At 41.8% G+C, this 18,014-nt stretch overlaps 2 protein-coding genes across 10 annotated transcripts in view; one reads left to right on the top strand and one right to left on the bottom strand.

Moving 5' to 3' along the window:
- The window catches only part of ccdc146 (coiled-coil domain containing 146), a 49,366-nt gene extending 35,760 nt beyond the window's left edge, over nucleotides 1-13,606 (bottom strand). For 5 of the 9 annotated variants that reach the window (XM_061762297.1, XM_061762296.1, XM_061762295.1 and 2 more), the window contains exons 1-2: nucleotides 13,483-13,600; nucleotides 4,398-4,505 (exon numbers count right to left, since the gene is read on the bottom strand). In XM_061762297.1, coding sequence (XP_061618281.1) covers nucleotides 4,398-4,505; nucleotides 13,483-13,588 — 214 coding nt within the window. In that variant the 5' untranslated portion in view covers nucleotides 13,589-13,600. Of the gene's footprint in view, nucleotides 1-4,342; nucleotides 4,506-13,482 lie in introns of all 9 variants that reach the window. The other 4 variants (XM_061762302.1, XM_061762306.1, XM_061762304.1 and 1 more) reach the window with 3 other exon arrangements.
- On the top strand, nucleotides 2,165-13,659 carry LOC133472036 (leucine-rich repeat-containing protein 17-like). The gene is made up of 5 exons (XM_061762332.1): nucleotides 2,165-2,369; nucleotides 6,796-7,133; nucleotides 7,972-8,226; nucleotides 8,330-8,443; nucleotides 13,522-13,659. Exons 2-5 carry the CDS (start codon nucleotides 6,855-6,857, stop codon nucleotides 13,525-13,527), a joined length of 654 nt encoding a protein of 217 aa, XP_061618316.1. The 5' UTR covers nucleotides 2,165-2,369; nucleotides 6,796-6,854; the 3' UTR covers nucleotides 13,528-13,659.
- The last annotated feature ends 4,355 nt before the right edge of the window (nucleotides 13,660-18,014 follow it).

Raw genomic sequence — 18,014 nt, 5'->3', positions numbered from 1 at the left:
ATTCAAAATTTGCTATGGTTCACCAAGGAGGTTGTCAATTGAAATGCTTCAGTCCACTTGGCATGCATGCTAGGCCAGGAAATTACTGTTCACTGGACACAAACTAACACTAACAATCCTCCCAACAGCAAGACATCTAAAATGATGTAATTAACTGACCAAAGTGCTGATATTTCAAGGTAAACTTGCACTGTGTACCCTGCAGATTTTAAGAGAGTCGTTTATTTTCCCTGTTCTTTTCCCATCTCTCCATTGTCTGTCCACAGACACATTCCAGTGCAATTGCAAGACGACTTTTAATCATTGACAACATGACACAAGAGCTGACCCGCCATGATAAGCTGTCATTTGACTATGTAGGAGGATTCAAAAGGCTGGGAAAACGCAGCATCCCTGCTCTAAACAGTGATTCATGTTGACTGTCTTTTTATGCGAGAGAAGAAGGACTTTCCTTGCACCTCAGCTGGGGGAAATGCAGCCTATGGTCATAAAAAAGGGAAGTCATACGTGTTGCAGATGGTGCTATGGGATCATTTGGTTGGCTTAAATAGTTGCATCTGCACGGGTGGGTGTGTGTGTTTCCATTGTGTAATGGACAGAGGCCAGGTACAGAAGAGAAACAAAGGACTGAGAGACAACAAAAGACAGACACACAGCTCATCAAATAGACTGGAAAAAAAGCCTGCAGATAAAGGAAAGGGAGCAGGTCGAGGGCTTGTTGAAGTGATAAAACATGTATGTCTCAATTTAATTAGGACTTCTTTTTTGTTCTGACACAAGATAAAGGAAAGTATTGCTAACATCAATGACAACATGCAGAGGAATATGGAGGGAAAGAAGCTTGAGGCTAATTAGAGGCCTGCTTTGTTTTGTGTTTACATCGCTGCCAAACTTGCTACAAATAGCACAATTTCAATGAATCATTCTGACATGCAGTTGGATTTGCTAACTTCATTACTCCCCCTCCCCCTTTCCAGCGGAGTTCCTTTTGCAGCTTTCTGGAGTATTTCAATACAATCTACAAATATTTGTGTTCCTTTGAAATATGCACATTTGTAACAATTCTTGCAGAAATGTGCACTCTTCAATTCATCTATTGATTGTTTACATCATTGCTTTTGAGTAAATAATAATGTATTTTTCTTCCTCTAGCTATGCCAGTGACATATAGTGACAGGCAGAACATTTAAATGTTCTTCCACTAGATGGCAGAAGGTACAATTAACCTGTGTATCCACCTGTTACCATTCAAAGAACAGAATAATGGCTTTGTGTAAGACGAAACAGGCCCAGATTTCACACACAGTAAATTGCAACGTGCTTGTCGTCATTGTTTTAGTTTGTATGTATGTACTTTTTGAGACATTTTTATTTGATCGTGTACTGTGAAGCTACTGCTTGCCCCACGACTGCTGCAAATTTACACACAGTTTTATAGTATTTGGTAAGTGGCTACGCTCCTTCCTATTTACTTCAACCTGAGCTGTTCTAAGTGCCCTCAAGCCAATGGAAGAGTTTGGCAGTAAACAATCTATTTCAGACAGAGTACAATGGTGGTCCTAATATGGTGCTGTTTCACCCACTGTTGATCCACTGGAGAAGGGAAGTAGAACACAAGAGGAGCAGGCAGGCACATATTTTTACCGAATAGACCTCAGAATAAACCATGTCGGAGCTGCTTTTTATCAGTCGGGCCCTATTGGTACATGTAAGCAACTGGTTGAGGGAGAGGCAGACGCTGTAGTAAACAAGAGACTGGAAGCTGCTTCATTTGATGTGATACTTGATTGTTAAGGAATAAACTGTTGACAAAACACTCAAGGCAAGAGCTTCCTTTTCAGATGGGAAATAAGGCTATTTTGAAGAAAAACTGCTAATCTTTACTTTGCCGTCTACTTGGATTACATCACAGCCACAAAAGACCCACTGACCAATAACCCAATGACGTCCTTTATCTCGCAATGCATCAGCCCAGCCAGCACTAAATTCTGGAGGAGGTACACTACATATTTAGCAAGGGGGGGCGGGGGGGACAGTACAGACCCTCCTCCATGTATGTTATTGGGTGATGTGTAACATTAAACCACACATACACACAGTCCCCCAATTAGCTTGCATCTTCCTAAACCCTGTGTGAGGAGAGAGAGAGAGAGAGAGAGAGAGAGAGAGAGAGAGAGAGAGAGAGAGAGAGAGAGAGAGAGAGAGAAGGAGCAGCCAGTTGTCCTTCACTCATTGCTTTAAATTTCGAGGCAGATGTTCTTGGCTTGGACGCTGCGCTCATGTCAGGATTAGGAGCCGGGGACGCGGGACACACCGGTGATCTGCAGGTCCTAATTGACCAACCCGAGCCAGATTCCCTCCCTGGTCAGGTAGGACTCACATGACACTGTTGCATTCCGGTCCCATCTGATATACATCCTCCCGCATGTTTGTGATTAAACTCCCTCAAGGCTTGGGGGAAAAACTCCAATAGCCATTCATGGTTTTCTGAAATTGTTGCATGAAATAATATGGCAAGACAATATATATATATACACTCCTCTTTTTTGCTCATGTGCATGAAAAGTATATAAATACAAAAAAAAAACACATGTAATGTCAGTGTGCTTAGATGGATGGATCAAATGAAGGCAATTCTCTCAACAAAAGTGGTTGACTTTTGAAGTCTAAATGGCCCAAACTGCCAATGTAGAATTCTGCTGATCTAAGCGCGTCTTGCAGACATCCCATTCCCGTTCCCACAAGGCCAAGATCCCTTCTGAGGGGAAAAAGAAAACATTTTATGGTGGCCCCATGGAACTGCCATGATTTACTAGTCCGTCCCTTGTGACGAGTGACCGAACCAGATAAGGACGGCTTTTGTGCGAGTGAAGGGGTTAATTCAGCCAATTGTACAAATCTCTGGGTAATTCTGTCCACTTAACGACTTAATTCATCTTTATCTTGTCTATAGGGAATTTGGTTTCAGCTGTGCAACATCCTTTTTGTACTTCTTGACATATGTATGCAGCTTAACGCAAATTGAGACAGAGGAGTGGTGGTGGTGGTGTGGGGGGGGGGGGGGGGTGCATACCCCCCGTGTGAGTAAAATTCCAGCCACATGTGCTTTAACCCTGGAATTCTGCCCAGGCCAAGAAAAGGGAAGGGGAGGAAAAAGGCTTAACTTGCAAATGTGTGCTGATTAGTTAGGCTCATATACTTCCAAGTATTGCTGTTTCAGCTTCTCACTGCTACATTTAAGTGGACCACAATGGAGACAGACTCTTACTTTATTATCCTATCCTACTCTCCAGTTGTCCTGTGTTTACTTGTCATGTTAATTCTACGATACAGCTCAAATTCAGAGATTTAGAGAATTAACAGCACCAAGGTCCATCCAGGTTTCCACTTTTCATCACCTTTTATCACTGAGCTGCAACCCCGGCGTGCCCATGATGACCCACTGAGTCATTGACAAATGATTTGAATGAATGCCGACTGTACCAATTTCCCACTGAAGACAAAATCCAGATGGCGGAGAGTTTTTAGTGCATTAGCGCAGCCGCCAAGACACGGGAGGGGTGGGAGGTGACGAGGGTGGGGGCTGGGGGGTGACACTGCAACCAGCATATCTCAAGTACTATACATTGGCTGCCCCAACACAAAGGAAAAAACATGGAACAACTTGTTCTCTTGGTAACACTGTAGGAAAAGAGGCTCCGCGGAAGTTTTTATTGGCCCCCTTGTCAAAAACCAACTTTTCTGTCCCTCTTTGCAGAAACAAACAAATCTGTCTTCAATTAGGCACTCAGGGTTCCTCTTTTATGCTTGCCGTGTCTACATACACACTCTACTGTATGTCTGTGTCAACACCGTCCGTGTTTCATGGTTAGACTTGGCCACTGACATCACTTTACTTTCTTACAGTCGCCCCTTGCATTCCCTGTTATTGGATTGCAGCTGGATCAGTTTCAAGCATCCACAAGCAGCTTTAGGCAGAGATCATAAAACCACTTGGCAATTTTTTGCAATTAACCCTAAAATAAGATTGCTTGCTTTGAGAAATGCATGGATCTTGGGGTGGGGGCCTTTGTTCTGCCTTGGTTGTTTTTGCAAGCGCTCTCCTTCTGGTTCTAGTTTCTTTCCTTGCGCAACAAAGTGGCCCTTGTGTCAAAAGAGCTCCCTGTGGAGTTCTGTGTCTAGTCATTTTTAGGAAGTGGTGATGCATTCAAAGGATTTGGAGGTGGAACTGTTAAATAGGTGGCACTTTTTTATCTCTACCAGCGAGAGAAAAACACAAGTATAAATAAACCCCAAGCTACTCATAGATTGTGTCCCGTGCATTGTTCTAACATGGACTCACGTTCTCCCTTGGTTGAAGCCAGGGACTCGAAAATGGTTTTCAAAGATGTAAGCACCTTCCATCTGTGTTTCCTTGATCCTTAAAGTGTCTTTCCCACACAGTTTTCCTCCTGTAGGTGGTATGCGATGACGTCTGTTCTTCGGTCTACGGACATCCAATGACCCTTCAAAAACCCATAGATATTTCATAGACACAGCATGTGGCGGAATTTGTCTGTCCTGTTCCTTGCGAGACAAATAATCGGATTGTATATGAATCCAAAGAGATAGAATACACATCTATATATGGCCACATATATGGTTTTTAACTTTGTTTTTACACCAAGTCTGTAAACTGTATTGGTTTAGAAATCTGTGAGTACAATTACCAATTCAATGCTCCCATTTTCAGAAAGAATGTTTTAGCAATCATGCTGGCCAAAGTATAACACCATAATCATCCTCCCTGCTGTTAAGAACTACATGCTGGCAGTGTTTCTTCAGCTGGCACGCTTTCCCTGACTGACCACAGAAACTTTTGGAAAAAAAAAATCTAATGTATTTACAATTTGCACCTAATATAAGCAGTTAACACAAAGACCCTAAAGCATGTCAACCAATCATGCGGTATTTACAGCCAAATATGGATTTAGCAAATATACTGTAAAACAGAAGAAGGATTAAGTGTCTTGGAGGGAGTCCACATTGGTACCAAGCTACAATAAGTGACGACTGAAATGATTAAAATAGAATCGTAAACCTGTTACATAACTGGCAATTACAGCCCATAGAACTTGTTCTCAAGGATTAAATAGGATTTTGTAGAAAAAGTTACTGTTCGTAGCATAAAATTGTCATTTTGGGGGCCACGAAAGTCTTTTACAAGGTCCCATTGCACTAACTTTTTCACTTGCAGACAATAAAAGTCTGGATGATATTTAAAGCCACATCCCCGGAGATGGAAGTGACCACAGCTCTGAGCAAAATATTGACACACAGAGGGAAAGCGTCTTATAAGAGGCATGGTCGGGACAATAATGCTAGCCAGCGATGGCTAAATTCAGGCTGGTGTGCGCACGAGGTGAACCACATTGGCTTTTCTGGGAAATGTATTATATCGCAGATGAGTTGCTGTTTAACAGCTGTGATAGCAAAATGACTTGCGCCGGTTTTGATGGCTTGGAAAAGCTTCGCTGTCTATAAACGGAATTAGAGTTAAAAGAGTGCTAATGTTTTAGGGCCGGGAAAGACGATATGCTGAGTGACACATGGAGGGAGTGACTAATAAACAGCATATTAGCGAGATTAGTTGGATTATAATTTAGTGCATCACGCAGATTAAACAGAGTGTGGGATCATTAGGTACAAATCCAACCTGGACAACTATAGTGTGTATAAATACCGTCAACAAAACTACAAAGAGCTAATAGCCCACAGTTCTACTGGGCTGGGTGGAACCTCACTAGAGATCACTGGAAGTCACAAAGTAGCGTTCATGGATGTTTAATGCGAGGTGATTGACCGTCCAGGAGGGCCCAGTGGGAAGAAAAAAAAATGGATCCACTTATACATTCTCAGCTGTTTCTGTCTGTTGCCCATCAATTATTCACACAAAAGGGTCAGCCGCACTGACGGGCTTGTTCCAGTGTGCGAGACACTGCGAGACTGTCAAGGGGAGGGCTGCGGTTTGGTACAGTTGGAACTGACTCATTGTGCAGGCTTGCGTGTGTGTGTGTGTCTGCGATGCTTGGATGAGGTTTCTGCCTCTGATCGCAAAGGAGTCACTCTTGATTGCAAAGGAGTCCATAAAATGCAAATGCAATGTTTAAATACATATTCCAAAAGCCTTTAATCAATTAAGGCCCATTTTATCAACTAATCAGTCGGGATGGGCTGAATGCATGCATTCTATGCATTCACGATTTAGGGAGTACCTTATTCTGTTCCAAGTGCACGGAACAAGGTCCATAAAGGTGTGTTTGGATGAATTTAGTGTGGAACTTGAGAGGAATGGACTAAACCCTTTGGAGTGTGTCCATGACTTTCCAACAAATTAACTAGTGCTGCCCGCATGTTTGTGATTTGCTAATTCCCCAATGAGCTGCTTTTTAAAGAACCTATCCTCTGCTATACGCTTTTTTGTGCTGAGGCCAAAGCCCTGTCTAATATAAATTATTGCTATGGCACTATCTTGTGGGATCTCTGTGCCAACGAGCTATGTTGAAGTGAGAGGAAGGCGCTTCATTTAGACAGATCATAGCTCATTCTAAAAGAAAAATAGTGCTTTGCCGCCATCTTGTGACATCTACAGGCAATTATAAACCTTTTTAGTGGGAACGTCAACTCCTTGCCAATTTTCGCTATTTGTGGCAGGGTTCAGTCCCTATCCTGAGCAAATAGCAGATGAACGCTGCACATCATTTTATTTACCTAAACAGAAGACCTAAATCAACTTCCTGTCCTCTTTTTTTCTAGCTGTGACAAACACATCACGCCATCTTCCGAGGCTGACCTGACTACCGTCATCTTCCATCATGCGTTTCCTCGCCGCACTGTGCCTCTTGCTGCTCCTCCGGTTCGCCGAGCCCCGCAGAGCCCAGCGGTCCAGCATCGCGGAGCGGGGGAGCGCCAAGTGGACCCATACGCGGGGCAGGGGAAGGGCCGGCGTCGTGAGGCGCCAAACTCAGGAGTGCAAGGAATACATAGAAGCGGGAGAGAAGTACCTGGACTGTCAGGACAGGCAGTTGACGACCGTGATCCAAGACTGGCCCAAAGATATCCACCACCTGCTACTGGCCAGGAATAAAATCCAGGCAAGTACAAGCAGCTCTCAGGATACAAGACACGTAGCACCTGCTGCAGTCTTGATCCAAGCCACAGCTTGTCCATTCCTCCTTTATGTCTCCAATGAAGATCTCTGGATTCATTTCCATCCAGTCGGTGGATCTGTTCTCTCACCATGACCCAAATTACAGCCAGTTTGTTGACGGCATGAACATCTGTGCAACATCAGAGGGGGGCTGAGATCAAATGGAAAACTGGCTGTTTGTGCACGTGTGCTCAACAGAAATTCAATGAACAACCTTGCCTTTCTGTGTAAACGACATACACACATCCTGGATTTTAAAGAATGTCAACAATGAATTTTGGCCTAGCTAACTTGCTGCTTAAAAGCACTGCTGTGAAAAAAAATTCAAGTAAACAGAATGGCAAGTATATATGCACGTATGGCAGGACAGTAAACCCCTGCCGGGTCGCAGTTTGCTATTGACAAAAACAAGTTTTTTTCCGTGAAACCTATCTTCAGCTATTCACAAAAAAAAGTCCTTTTCATGGCATTGCACTCTTTCTATAATGCCAAATGATGGTGCCAAACCCCTGGCTAATAGGAAAGTAGTAATTGGTGTCAAGGAAGTATATTGAAGTGATCCATCTTGATTGTGAGACTAACACCATTGTATGTTGGGGAGGAGTTTAAGTTTAATTTTAGGCTGGGTTGTTAGTAGAAGTTACGGAGAGTCTTCACGGGATGCGAATGTACATGTTCACTTCTGGTTTTCAAAATCAAATCATCTGTAAGCCATTTCATTTTAAGGGTAATGTAAGGTCTCAGTAGCTTTCAAATGACAAATCCCATTTCTCCTCATTTAGGTTCTGCGGGACAACATGTTCTCCCAGTTCACCCAACTGAAAAGCCTGGACCTCCAACAGAACGACATCTCCATGATGGAGGACCGAGCGTTCAATGGCCTTTCCAAGCTCAGGACACTGCTGCTGCAACACAACCGCCTGAAAACGGCCTCCGAGGAGGTCCTGCTCCCCATGCCCCGCCTTACCTACCTCCGTCTCTACGACAACCCCTGGAGCTGTCACTGCCCGTTGGACAGCCTGCTTAGGACGCTGCAGGTGCCTAGTAACCGCAACCTGGGCAATTACGCCAAGTGCGCAGAGCCCCTTTCACTGAGGGGCCAGAAGCTGAAGAAGCTGAACGTGGACTCGTTGTGTGCAGGTGACAACCAGGTGGATGAGACTCATCCTAAGCCACCAATCAAAAAGCCAGTGGCCCCATCCATGTGCCACACATACATGTTCCCCAAACCTCTGCTGGACTGCAGAAACAAAGGTGAGCATGTCGCATGTCAGTGGGCACTTACCCAACTTAAACTCTTAATATCATCATGTCACCTATCATGTTGCAATTATAGAAACCATCAATACTATACAAAAGCACAATATAACAGCACACAACTATGCCATGGACATACTCTGGAGCAGTTCAGAATCAATATTTATCTAATAACATGACAGATGAAAACTAAACTACATCATACAGAGATGCTGATTATGAAATGTATTAACGTGTGCGGATCGCGACAAACGTGTTTTGTTAGTAACAGGTTTTGCTTCTACCAACCAATCAGAAAAACATTTTGACATCATTGCAGGCCTTGTGAGGACAAATTTGAAATCTGATTGATAAAAGAAACAGTCCCCTTGCTAATATTGCTCAAGTTACAACAACAGCACTACTGATTCTGAATGCCCTGCCAAATTAGTTAGTATGGCAGCACACAGAGGCTGAAATCTGATTGGACAGAAAATCTCGCACCCACTTACACATACTAGTGAGCAATGCAGCCAAGAGAAGTACTAACAAATGAAGAGAACCGACTGTTGGGAATAAATTACTTACTGCAATGGAAGAGTCTTTCTCGCTTGAGATGAAAACACATATGGTCCCATTGTGGCTGTGAATCACTATTTCATGTGTTTGGTTGTTTTTGTATTTTTCCCCGAAAACATTAATCCTCTGTAAAGAAATAGTAAATCGCATCTAAAAATCTGTCTTTGTTTTTAAACCTCGCTTGGGTATAAGAAAGCAGCAAATAGACAGGCCGGAATTAGCGAGACAAAGACAAAAGACGAAGAAGAGTGTCCAATTGACATCTGGTTCTGTATGTGTCTTCAATTATCTTTTTTTGAGAACTGTTTCTGCTGTTTCTCCCCAAAAATGATAACACCTGAATTAGGTGCAGCCATATCACGCTATACTCTGATTACCTTTATATGGCTTTCCTCTTATCACGCCTTCATATGTCTGCCCACTGTTTCCTCTATCAAACAATGAGGAGGCTTTTTGGCTCCCACTACTACACCACTGATCAAATAGCCTCTCTGTCTTTGAGCATGATTCAAACCTAAAAAACATCTTTCGCATAATTTTTCACTAAGCATCGACTAGCCAGAACCCCACAAAGCACCATCTGTGTCGGGCAAATGGTTGAGAAAGGATGTTTTGCACATTTTCCGAGTATTACTTCAGTTGGACTGTTGAATGGGATCTCTATCTGACTCCTGACATTGATACCCAGCAGTTCTGCTGCAGCTGGTTTACGATGCAACCTGAGTTTTGCGCATAAAATGTTGCGCACGACCATGGTTGAGTAGACAAACATATGTATTGGTTTTAATCATGAGGATCTTATGAAATGGGATTAAGCTGACACGTTTTTAAGATGATAGGTTTTACTTACGACCTGAAGCAATGAATGCATAATGAATGGAACCAATTTAACAAAGGCAACAAAATTGAGGGCGAAACAGGCTGCGGTAATAATTAAAAATAAAACTGGAAGAGAACAAAGTTGGAGCAATTGGAAATAAGTACTGGACATACTAGAGGTTGTACCAATTAGTTGACTAGTCAACTTTACTACACCACATAGACATTTAACACTTGAAGTCGACGAATCGCTAAGCACAAGTGAAATAGAAACAGTGAAACGGAGAATTGCTTAATTTTTTGGGAGCTTGCCTTCGATGTCTCATCTTATAACAGGCTATCCAATGGAAGATGAGACCGGCCGGTTTGTTGCAGAGAAACATGCACAGGACTCCCAGTAATTACAACTACATTTAGTGTACTGGTGAGGCGCATTTTTAATCTTGTTTTCATTTTTTTGCGATGCCTGTCTGTCAAAAATATCTTTACGGGAATCCATCATTGTACTGTGATGACAAAATATCAATAACATCATTGATTCGTTGACTTAGACTCGATTTCCATCACATTATAGTTGACTACAAAAATATCTTTGGTCGTTAAACCCCTTGGAAATATTGCACCTAGAAGACTGGTGGAAATGACATAATTCTACTCTATACCAATCCCAATCTACTACCCTTATTGACAGGTTTATACAAAGGTAAAGTTACCTATATTACTTGACAAGTAGCACTGGTCCAAATTACAGTGAACCAAAGAGAATGAAAAGCATGTGAACCAAGCCCGCATGGCGGAATAAGTTCACGCAGGACATATATGGAAACATGGTTTTCTTTCTGACACAAGACCAGAACAAATCAAATTGAGTCCTTTTTTTATTTTTCTCTCTCCTCATTTTCCTCCCTTGTGTCAAAATGGCGCCGCCCCTGTGGTTTGAGGGTTGCTTCTTTGAGGTGAAACCACAGCAAATTTCAGGCTCCACGTCATTCTCAGCACTGGGACTCAGCGAGAAATGAGCCCAGAGACACACTTTTCTGTTTACTAAATGCTGTTACTCAAGAGCATACTGAAAAATATGTTTTGATTACTGCCATTATTCAAAAGAAGGAGACATTTAAAAAAAATAAAATACTCTTCCAAAGGGATTTGGAGGGAAAAGAAACCTGAATCGAACAGGATTATGCAGAGGATGCAGCTTCTGCCAGGTAATGAGACATTTCCTGCAGGAGGTCCGTTCAGAACTGGACTTTGTGCAAGAGTTATGAAACGGGTGTTTGACTGCAAGGGCTAAAGGGATCCCCGTAGAAGTGCACTATTGACTTTTGCACTGCACTAAAACGATTGCTGCGTGCAGCTACTTGCGCAGCCATAAATGTCTCGGCCTAAAAACCTGTCATTTGACAAAACCTGGGCCTGAATCCAAAGTGCAAAAAAATATTGCGCAGTCTAAACAATATAAACCATGTACAATAATAACTTAGTCTCAGAAATCATCCTTCTTATCCCTTCTGTAGTAGGCTATGTCGATTAATGTCCTCCAGTCCAAATAAATCATAGACGCATTTAGGCTTCCTCACATGCTTGCGTTACACATTCAGTGTGTCTGTGGAAGTCACCCTACCGACTTAAATTTCCTGTGAAGTGAAAAGAAATATGCCTCGTAAATTTGACATACCACAGGCAAGAGTGTTGTTAAAAACCCCGCCACATTTGAATGATCTAAATAAAATAATCAAAATAAAAATTGCCAAGTGTGTAGAATGACGCTTGGGAAAATTGGGAAAACGCATCTCAAACGCTGTCGGCTTGTCCGCTGAATGTGCTGAAACCACGCCCCGCTCAACCATCCAATACCACCGCTACCACCTGGAAAATGCATCCTACTGCGGCCAGCATCTTTACACTGCCTTCACATAACTGAGCCCCGAAAATATATTTGCACAAAGCCTCCAAATATATCCATTTTTTTTTTTCGTTCTTCCACAATCTCACAGTGATGTGTGCGCTCTCAGAGCTGACAATGAGGCACTCTAAAGCGGCCACGGGACCAGGAAGCTTGGTCCACACGCTGAATGTCAATTCGGATTTTTCCCTTATCGCTCTTTTGCCTAACCCTGTCTGACGCGTGCACACTCATGGCCGACAACAAGGCGCTCTAAAGCTCCAAAGTGTGGCACAAGGCACTGTTTTTGCACTGTCCAAAACTTTTTTTTACGGGTGCTTCTCATCTATCCACTTTCATCGAAGAATCAAATGTAGGAAATTGTATCTTTCCTCGACCACAGCTTCTCTCTTGGACAGGTATAATTTGTATATTTGCTCCCAAAGACACAGAGCCAGCCCCAGAGTCCTTTTGCATTGAGATGTGCCAAACACTTTCCAGCTGTCCTCTGCAAATAGGCTCCAAAAAGGCTGTAGACACACACTGGGGGGAAAAGTGGGATTCCCTTTCGATCACAAGTCTGTGGAGGCACATGAAATGCTATCTTAAAAGTCTGCTCCTTGAATAACAACAAACCTTCGAGGTGCATTTCAGTATCCAATCTTAGCCTTGCTTTACGGCACCGAGGCGCCATGATAACAGCTTACAACATCTGTGTCGGTGAAGTCTGCCTATAAAGCCTGAAGCATCTGCACTGTAAAAACCATCCATGAGTATTCTTCAGACGCAAACAACGAGGAGGCCAAAAAAAACTAGCTTTTGAAAATATTTTATTTGATGAATGTGTCCAAAGCCTCACAACTGAATGAGTGCCACAAACAAACTTCCGGTTCTGTTTATCAAGTGTGAAGAGCAAGAAGCTTGAGCCTCGAAAGGAAAATCTCAACCATCTCGAGATTACAGCAGTGATCAAATGTTCGCACAATCATGTATGGCGTATGAGAATCACTGTTTCATGCATTAAAGGTCAATCTGAGCGGAATTGTGAGAGTGTGGACCTGAGAAACGCCTTGAGACACTTGTGTTTGTTGTAAAAAAAAAAAAAAAAAAAAAAAAAAAAAAAAAAAAAAAAAAAAAAAAAAAAAAAGGGAAAATATTGCACACAACCCACGCAACATCTTGAAAATAGCTAGACTCAGACAAATCGGATCTTCGGGGGCTCCCGTTGACTCCGAGGTGACCTGTGGGAACTTGCGATTTTATAGGATGCTGACAAGATGGACAAAACAGATGCAAAAAAGCCAGGTCGAAACATGCGCAAGTGTTTGTAATAACACTTGGACCAAAAATGGTATCTACAGTGTTTCTTCAGTATTCTTGTCAAATCATTGATAAACCAATGAAAAACTCATCTATTCATGGTTTTATGCTCTTTCTATGATGCTGTAAGATCCCACAAGATGGCGCCAAAGCTAAAGCTATTAGAGAACTAGTAATTGGTGTCAAAGAAGTACAGTGAGAACTCTACTTATGAGCAACCTGACGTAAAATAGTTTTTTTTTTTTTTTTTTAACAACTGTAGGCCATTTACTTTTAATGGTAATTTTGTGAGCTGCGTTTGAAATGAAATTAAAGCGTTCTGTCATTATACTTTGTGGTATATACACGGTAGGGAATTATAAAAATTTTTAGGGCCATCAATTACAATTCACACAAATCATACACTAATATGGGGAACTAAATGTCTCCCTTACGTTCTCCGCAGCCAACTTACTGCGACAGGTCGAGTGATGTCTCCTCTTTTTTCTGGCAGGTTTGAGCAACGTCCCATCCAATCTGCCTTCCGACATCGTGAAGATGGATCTGTCCGGCAACAACATCAAACATCTCAAGCCCAAGCAGTTCCTACTGTCCAAAGACCTCAAGCTGCTCAACCTCAGCAGCACCAGCCTGAACCAAATAGACACAGGTGCCAGTGAAAATAATTAAAAAGAACACATTCAAGAACACAAAAAGATGAAGTATTCTTTTTCCATGCAACTTATAGACAAGAGGTACACTTGCACAATCTATTAATATCCACTGCGTCGCCAAACACTGACGAAAAAAAAATTATATTTAAAAAGATAGCGCGACAAATGATCTTGAGCTTCTCCAGCATGTGTCTCTCATTCCGCCAATGGACCACCGTGAGGCTCAAAGCTAATGATGTCTGCCGCGCGGAAATGAAACCCTTAACAAATCCCTTTAGTTGTATTCATTAGCACGCCCGTGTAAATAACCTCACCAGGGGCTTTCCCTCTTCGGTATTTAGACCCATGGTGAGGGTGTTATCAACCGTTAAGGGTAAAAGGATTACATTTTCATACAGCATAATTGGAATGTTTGATAATCATTTATTTTTTTAATTTATCATTTTAAAAAGTTCCCTGTTATTTCAATAACATCAACGCTTTGCTCAAAATACAGTGTAGCCCATTACATTGCCAGACACAATTACTCGCAAGCTCACAACTCCCACGTTAACAGTTTAGCAGAACTTCGAAACTAATGTTGCTCACGCTAATCTGTGCTAACACTGCAGCTCTCCTTACCTTTTGGCTTCGACATGACAGTGCTTCGGCCGCAACATCAAAGTGGAACTTCATCCAGCCCAGCTGTCACCTTATTGACTGAGAAACTCGTTGTGGGGGCATTTATGGCCCGAATATTTGGCAACAGTGGAGTGGAAATGCAGAACGATATATTTTAAGAAATAGGAAGATAACTTAGGATTTACTTGGTTGTTTAATTTCACACTTGATGGGGCGGTGTGTGTGGGTGGGGGGGGGGGGGGGGGGGGGGGGGGGTTTGAGACACTCCAGACTACACTATTTGGATATAAACATTAAAAAGTACATTTTCCATCACAAATCCCCCATAGTAGTCTTTTTCCAGGTTCATTGACATCTAAGGATGTCAACTATTTTTGACATTGAAGGTTTGACACGCCTGTGAAACATGATATTTCCTCTAATGATAGCTTCGTACTCTATTTTAGTATGTGCGGAAAAAGCCCGAGACGGTTTCAGAAGGTCGCGGTCAAGCAAGCTGGATATAAAACAGGACGTCTCCCTCATCCTCTTCCATTATTTTTTTATGCGTTTAATTATTTTTAAACATATGGTTACCAACACTCTTCCCGTTTCCCTCCCCTTCCTCGACGAGATCAAAGCCAAGCTTGAGGCCAACAGAGCGCAGCAGGAAACGCTCGGAAATGTCTTTTTCCGATCGCTCACTTCCTTCCTGTCAGCGCACGAGACACTCCATTGACTCGCATTCATTTCCTCTGAAGGACAACAGGGGACACATCACGCCACAAGGACAAATGGATCGTACAAATATTGCATTGTGACATAGGCGTTCTGCAACTTTTTGACTTAGCGATTTAGCAACTCTTGTTGTTGAAACAGACAATATGAGTGGAATCTTTTTCAGATTGTATGACAAGAAAGAAGCCCGGTGGCAGGCAATCACGGAGTCAATCGCACTGAAAATTGCCAAAGCCCATTTATACTGAAAGTGTCCCAAATTTGTGAATGCCACGTCAAAGGGTTACCTTTTGACTGAGAGGCAAACTTTAGGGAGGAGCTCAGTTTAGCCTGGGTTGTTAGCGGAAAATGTTGAGTCTTTATCTGTCAAACCATTTAACAAAGTCATTTATTTCCCTCCCAGGTGCATTCGCAGGGCTGCTGTACCTCCGCGAGCTGGACCTGTCCAACAACAGCCTCCACTACTTCCAGTACGGCGTCCTGGAGGACCTGTACTTCCTGCGCAAGCTGTCTCTGGGCAACAATCCGTGGATCTGCGACTACAACATCCACTACCTGATCTACTGGCTCAAGCTGCACCCCGGCGTGGCCCACACGGGCCTCACCTGCGCCGAGCCGCAGGAGTTCCGGGGCTGGCGTGTGGCGGACTACGTCAAGACCTACAACGGGGAGTGTCCCAAGGATGTACAGACAGGGGGGGCCAACGGGGGACAAGGGGGGACGGAGAATGAGGCCCAAGAGCTGGTGGGGGAGACGGAGGAGGGGCTCCGACCGAGGCCCTTGAAAGAGCGGAACCTGAAAAAATTTGAGATCATCAGGTTGAGTTAATCTCGAGGCGGATTAGTGGTTTATGGTTTGTGTGCAGGGGAATTTAGTCTAGGATCAGGGTGAAGAATTATCACAGGTTGACTCAGCGATTTTTGCTTTTGAAAGGAGACAATGGTACGTTTTGTCCAATGTATTTTGCAATTCATGTAAATAAGAAGGGGAGTCTTTTAAGGGGCGTCAGAATCCTCAAAAGGGATCCTGAAAGTGTCCCGTTGCTGTGCTTAGTCAACTTTAGTTTGTGCAGAACTTTTCCTCAATCGGGTTGTATTCCCAAGTCAAACGTCGACCCCAACTGCTCAAAACTACGAACTACAGGTGCTTTATCTCTCAATTACTTTTTGTACTGTTGAATGAATGAATGAGTGGTACTTTGAATAAGACCTTTGGAAATAAAAAGGTGTCTATTTTTTCTGGGATTTTTTTTTTTTTTTAATTTTATGGCTTGAAAAAGCAAAAGACAAATCATATTACCCACTGGTCAAGTGAATATGTTTTAATACTAACATTATTATCATGAACTCGAGACATTAGACTGAGAACACGGGTGGACAAAGTATGGCACAGGGTCCACATTCGGCCTCCTCTGTTCTATAATCCGACCCATAGAGTATTTACATTATCATCAATCCTGTCATATTTGTATTAATTTTGCAGTTTTTCCCTGACAATTGGCTAATTAAAAATTACTTTTTTTTAAATTCACCTCTTGTTAAATAAATTTGATTGCAAATAACAATATAAAGTATTTGTAAAAAAATATATTTAGTAGTTTTGTAATTCTAATTAAATTATAACCAAAAATAATTATGCAATTATTATATAAACTATTTTAGAAATTTTACATGAATGTATTCATTTTTTATTTATTTGTATTCATTTATTTCAATAAAAAAACTTGGCTAATTGATAGAAATATAAATACAATATTAGTAAAATAAACAATTTATTATATACATGGAACATGTTTCTATCGTTTTATTTTAAAAATGGTTTATTAATTATTATTACATCATTAAAAATGTGTATTTGATTATATCTATCTCATTAAAGAGTTGCGTTTAAAGAAATGTTTACTGTGAAGTTTACAATATTAGTAAAATATTTAAAAGTACATAAACATTCACATTGTCATTAAAAAATGGCTAATTAATAGGAACTGATTACATTTTAAACAAGAAAACATGCATATTTAACTGATATATTACATTTGAAGTTACGTTTAAAATAGTGGAAGGTGATTGGCTGAAACATCTGTCTGTCACGTCTACTACAGAATCGTGTTCATGGATGGGCGTGGCTTAACTCACCGCTAGCTTGTCATCCAGGTAGCTTCTCAAGCGTCTCAGCAAAAAATAACCATTAAAAAACATTCTTATTTTCACCCAAAGTCTCTTTAGTTTATGGAGAAACAATGTCCGGCTCTTACAAAACTGTCGTTGTGGCAGAACCCAGCCAACTAAAACAGAAACGCTGCAGCCGTACTCCCACCTTCCAACGGACATGCACGTCTCATTAAAAAGGTTTGCGTTACATGATCATGGAGCGCCTTCCAGTGGACTGGCGGCGAAATCGCAACACCCAATGAGATTATTCTGTTGAAGTTCAAAAGAACCCCACTGGGTGTCACTGTTTAACATTGTAAAACAAGATCAGCTTTTAGTTGTCCCATTAAATTACAGTCATCCAGTTTCATTACACGATGGTAAATCAGATTTGTTTTTTATCCATCCATTTTCTATAGAGTGTCATTAACCAATCGCAGCTGATTTTAGGCAAGAGGCAGAGTATACACTGGAATGGTGATCAACCAATCACAGGGCATATATTGGCAAATTCACACATATTGCCAATCGTCGTCAATGACAAGTGTATATTTAATAACCACATAGTAGAATGATTAATTCGTGAGACCAAAAAAGAAAAATCTGAAAAATGCCACATCTTAACTATGTAAACATGGGAGGGAATACCCTAAAATGATTAATCCTACTGTGTTTGGATGTTAGATAATTCTTACAAATCTCAAATCCCCAGAATGCAGAAAAGCTAAGCTGCTTTCATTAAATTGCATAACATTCAGCTATTGAGGCTGAAAGCAGATCGCAGTCAGAACGTAGGCTATTATCAACGTTATCGCAATGAGTTTAACGGTGCATATTTTGTTTCA

Source organism: Phyllopteryx taeniolatus, chromosome 22 (assembly GCF_024500385.1).
Source record: "Phyllopteryx taeniolatus isolate TA_2022b chromosome 22, UOR_Ptae_1.2, whole genome shotgun sequence".
NCBI classification, from domain to species: Eukaryota; Metazoa; Chordata; class Actinopteri; order Syngnathiformes; family Syngnathidae; genus Phyllopteryx; species Phyllopteryx taeniolatus.
Note: the sequence above shows the minus strand (reverse complement) of the source record. Positions and strands in the feature narration are given on the sequence as shown.

Coding starts and splice junctions, on each gene's coding strand:
- LOC133472036 (XM_061762332.1), top strand. CDS start 6,855: ATGCGTTTCCTCGCCGCACTGTGCCTCTTGCTGCTCCTCCGGTTCGCC. Junction 7,134..7,971: donor TGGCCAGGAATAAAATCCAG/GCAAGTACAAGC, acceptor CTCCTCATTTAG/GTTCTGCGGGACAACATGTT. Junction 8,227..8,329: donor GCCTGCTTAGGACGCTGCAG/GTGCCTAGTAAC, acceptor CGTTGTGTGCAG/GTGACAACCAGGTGGATGAG.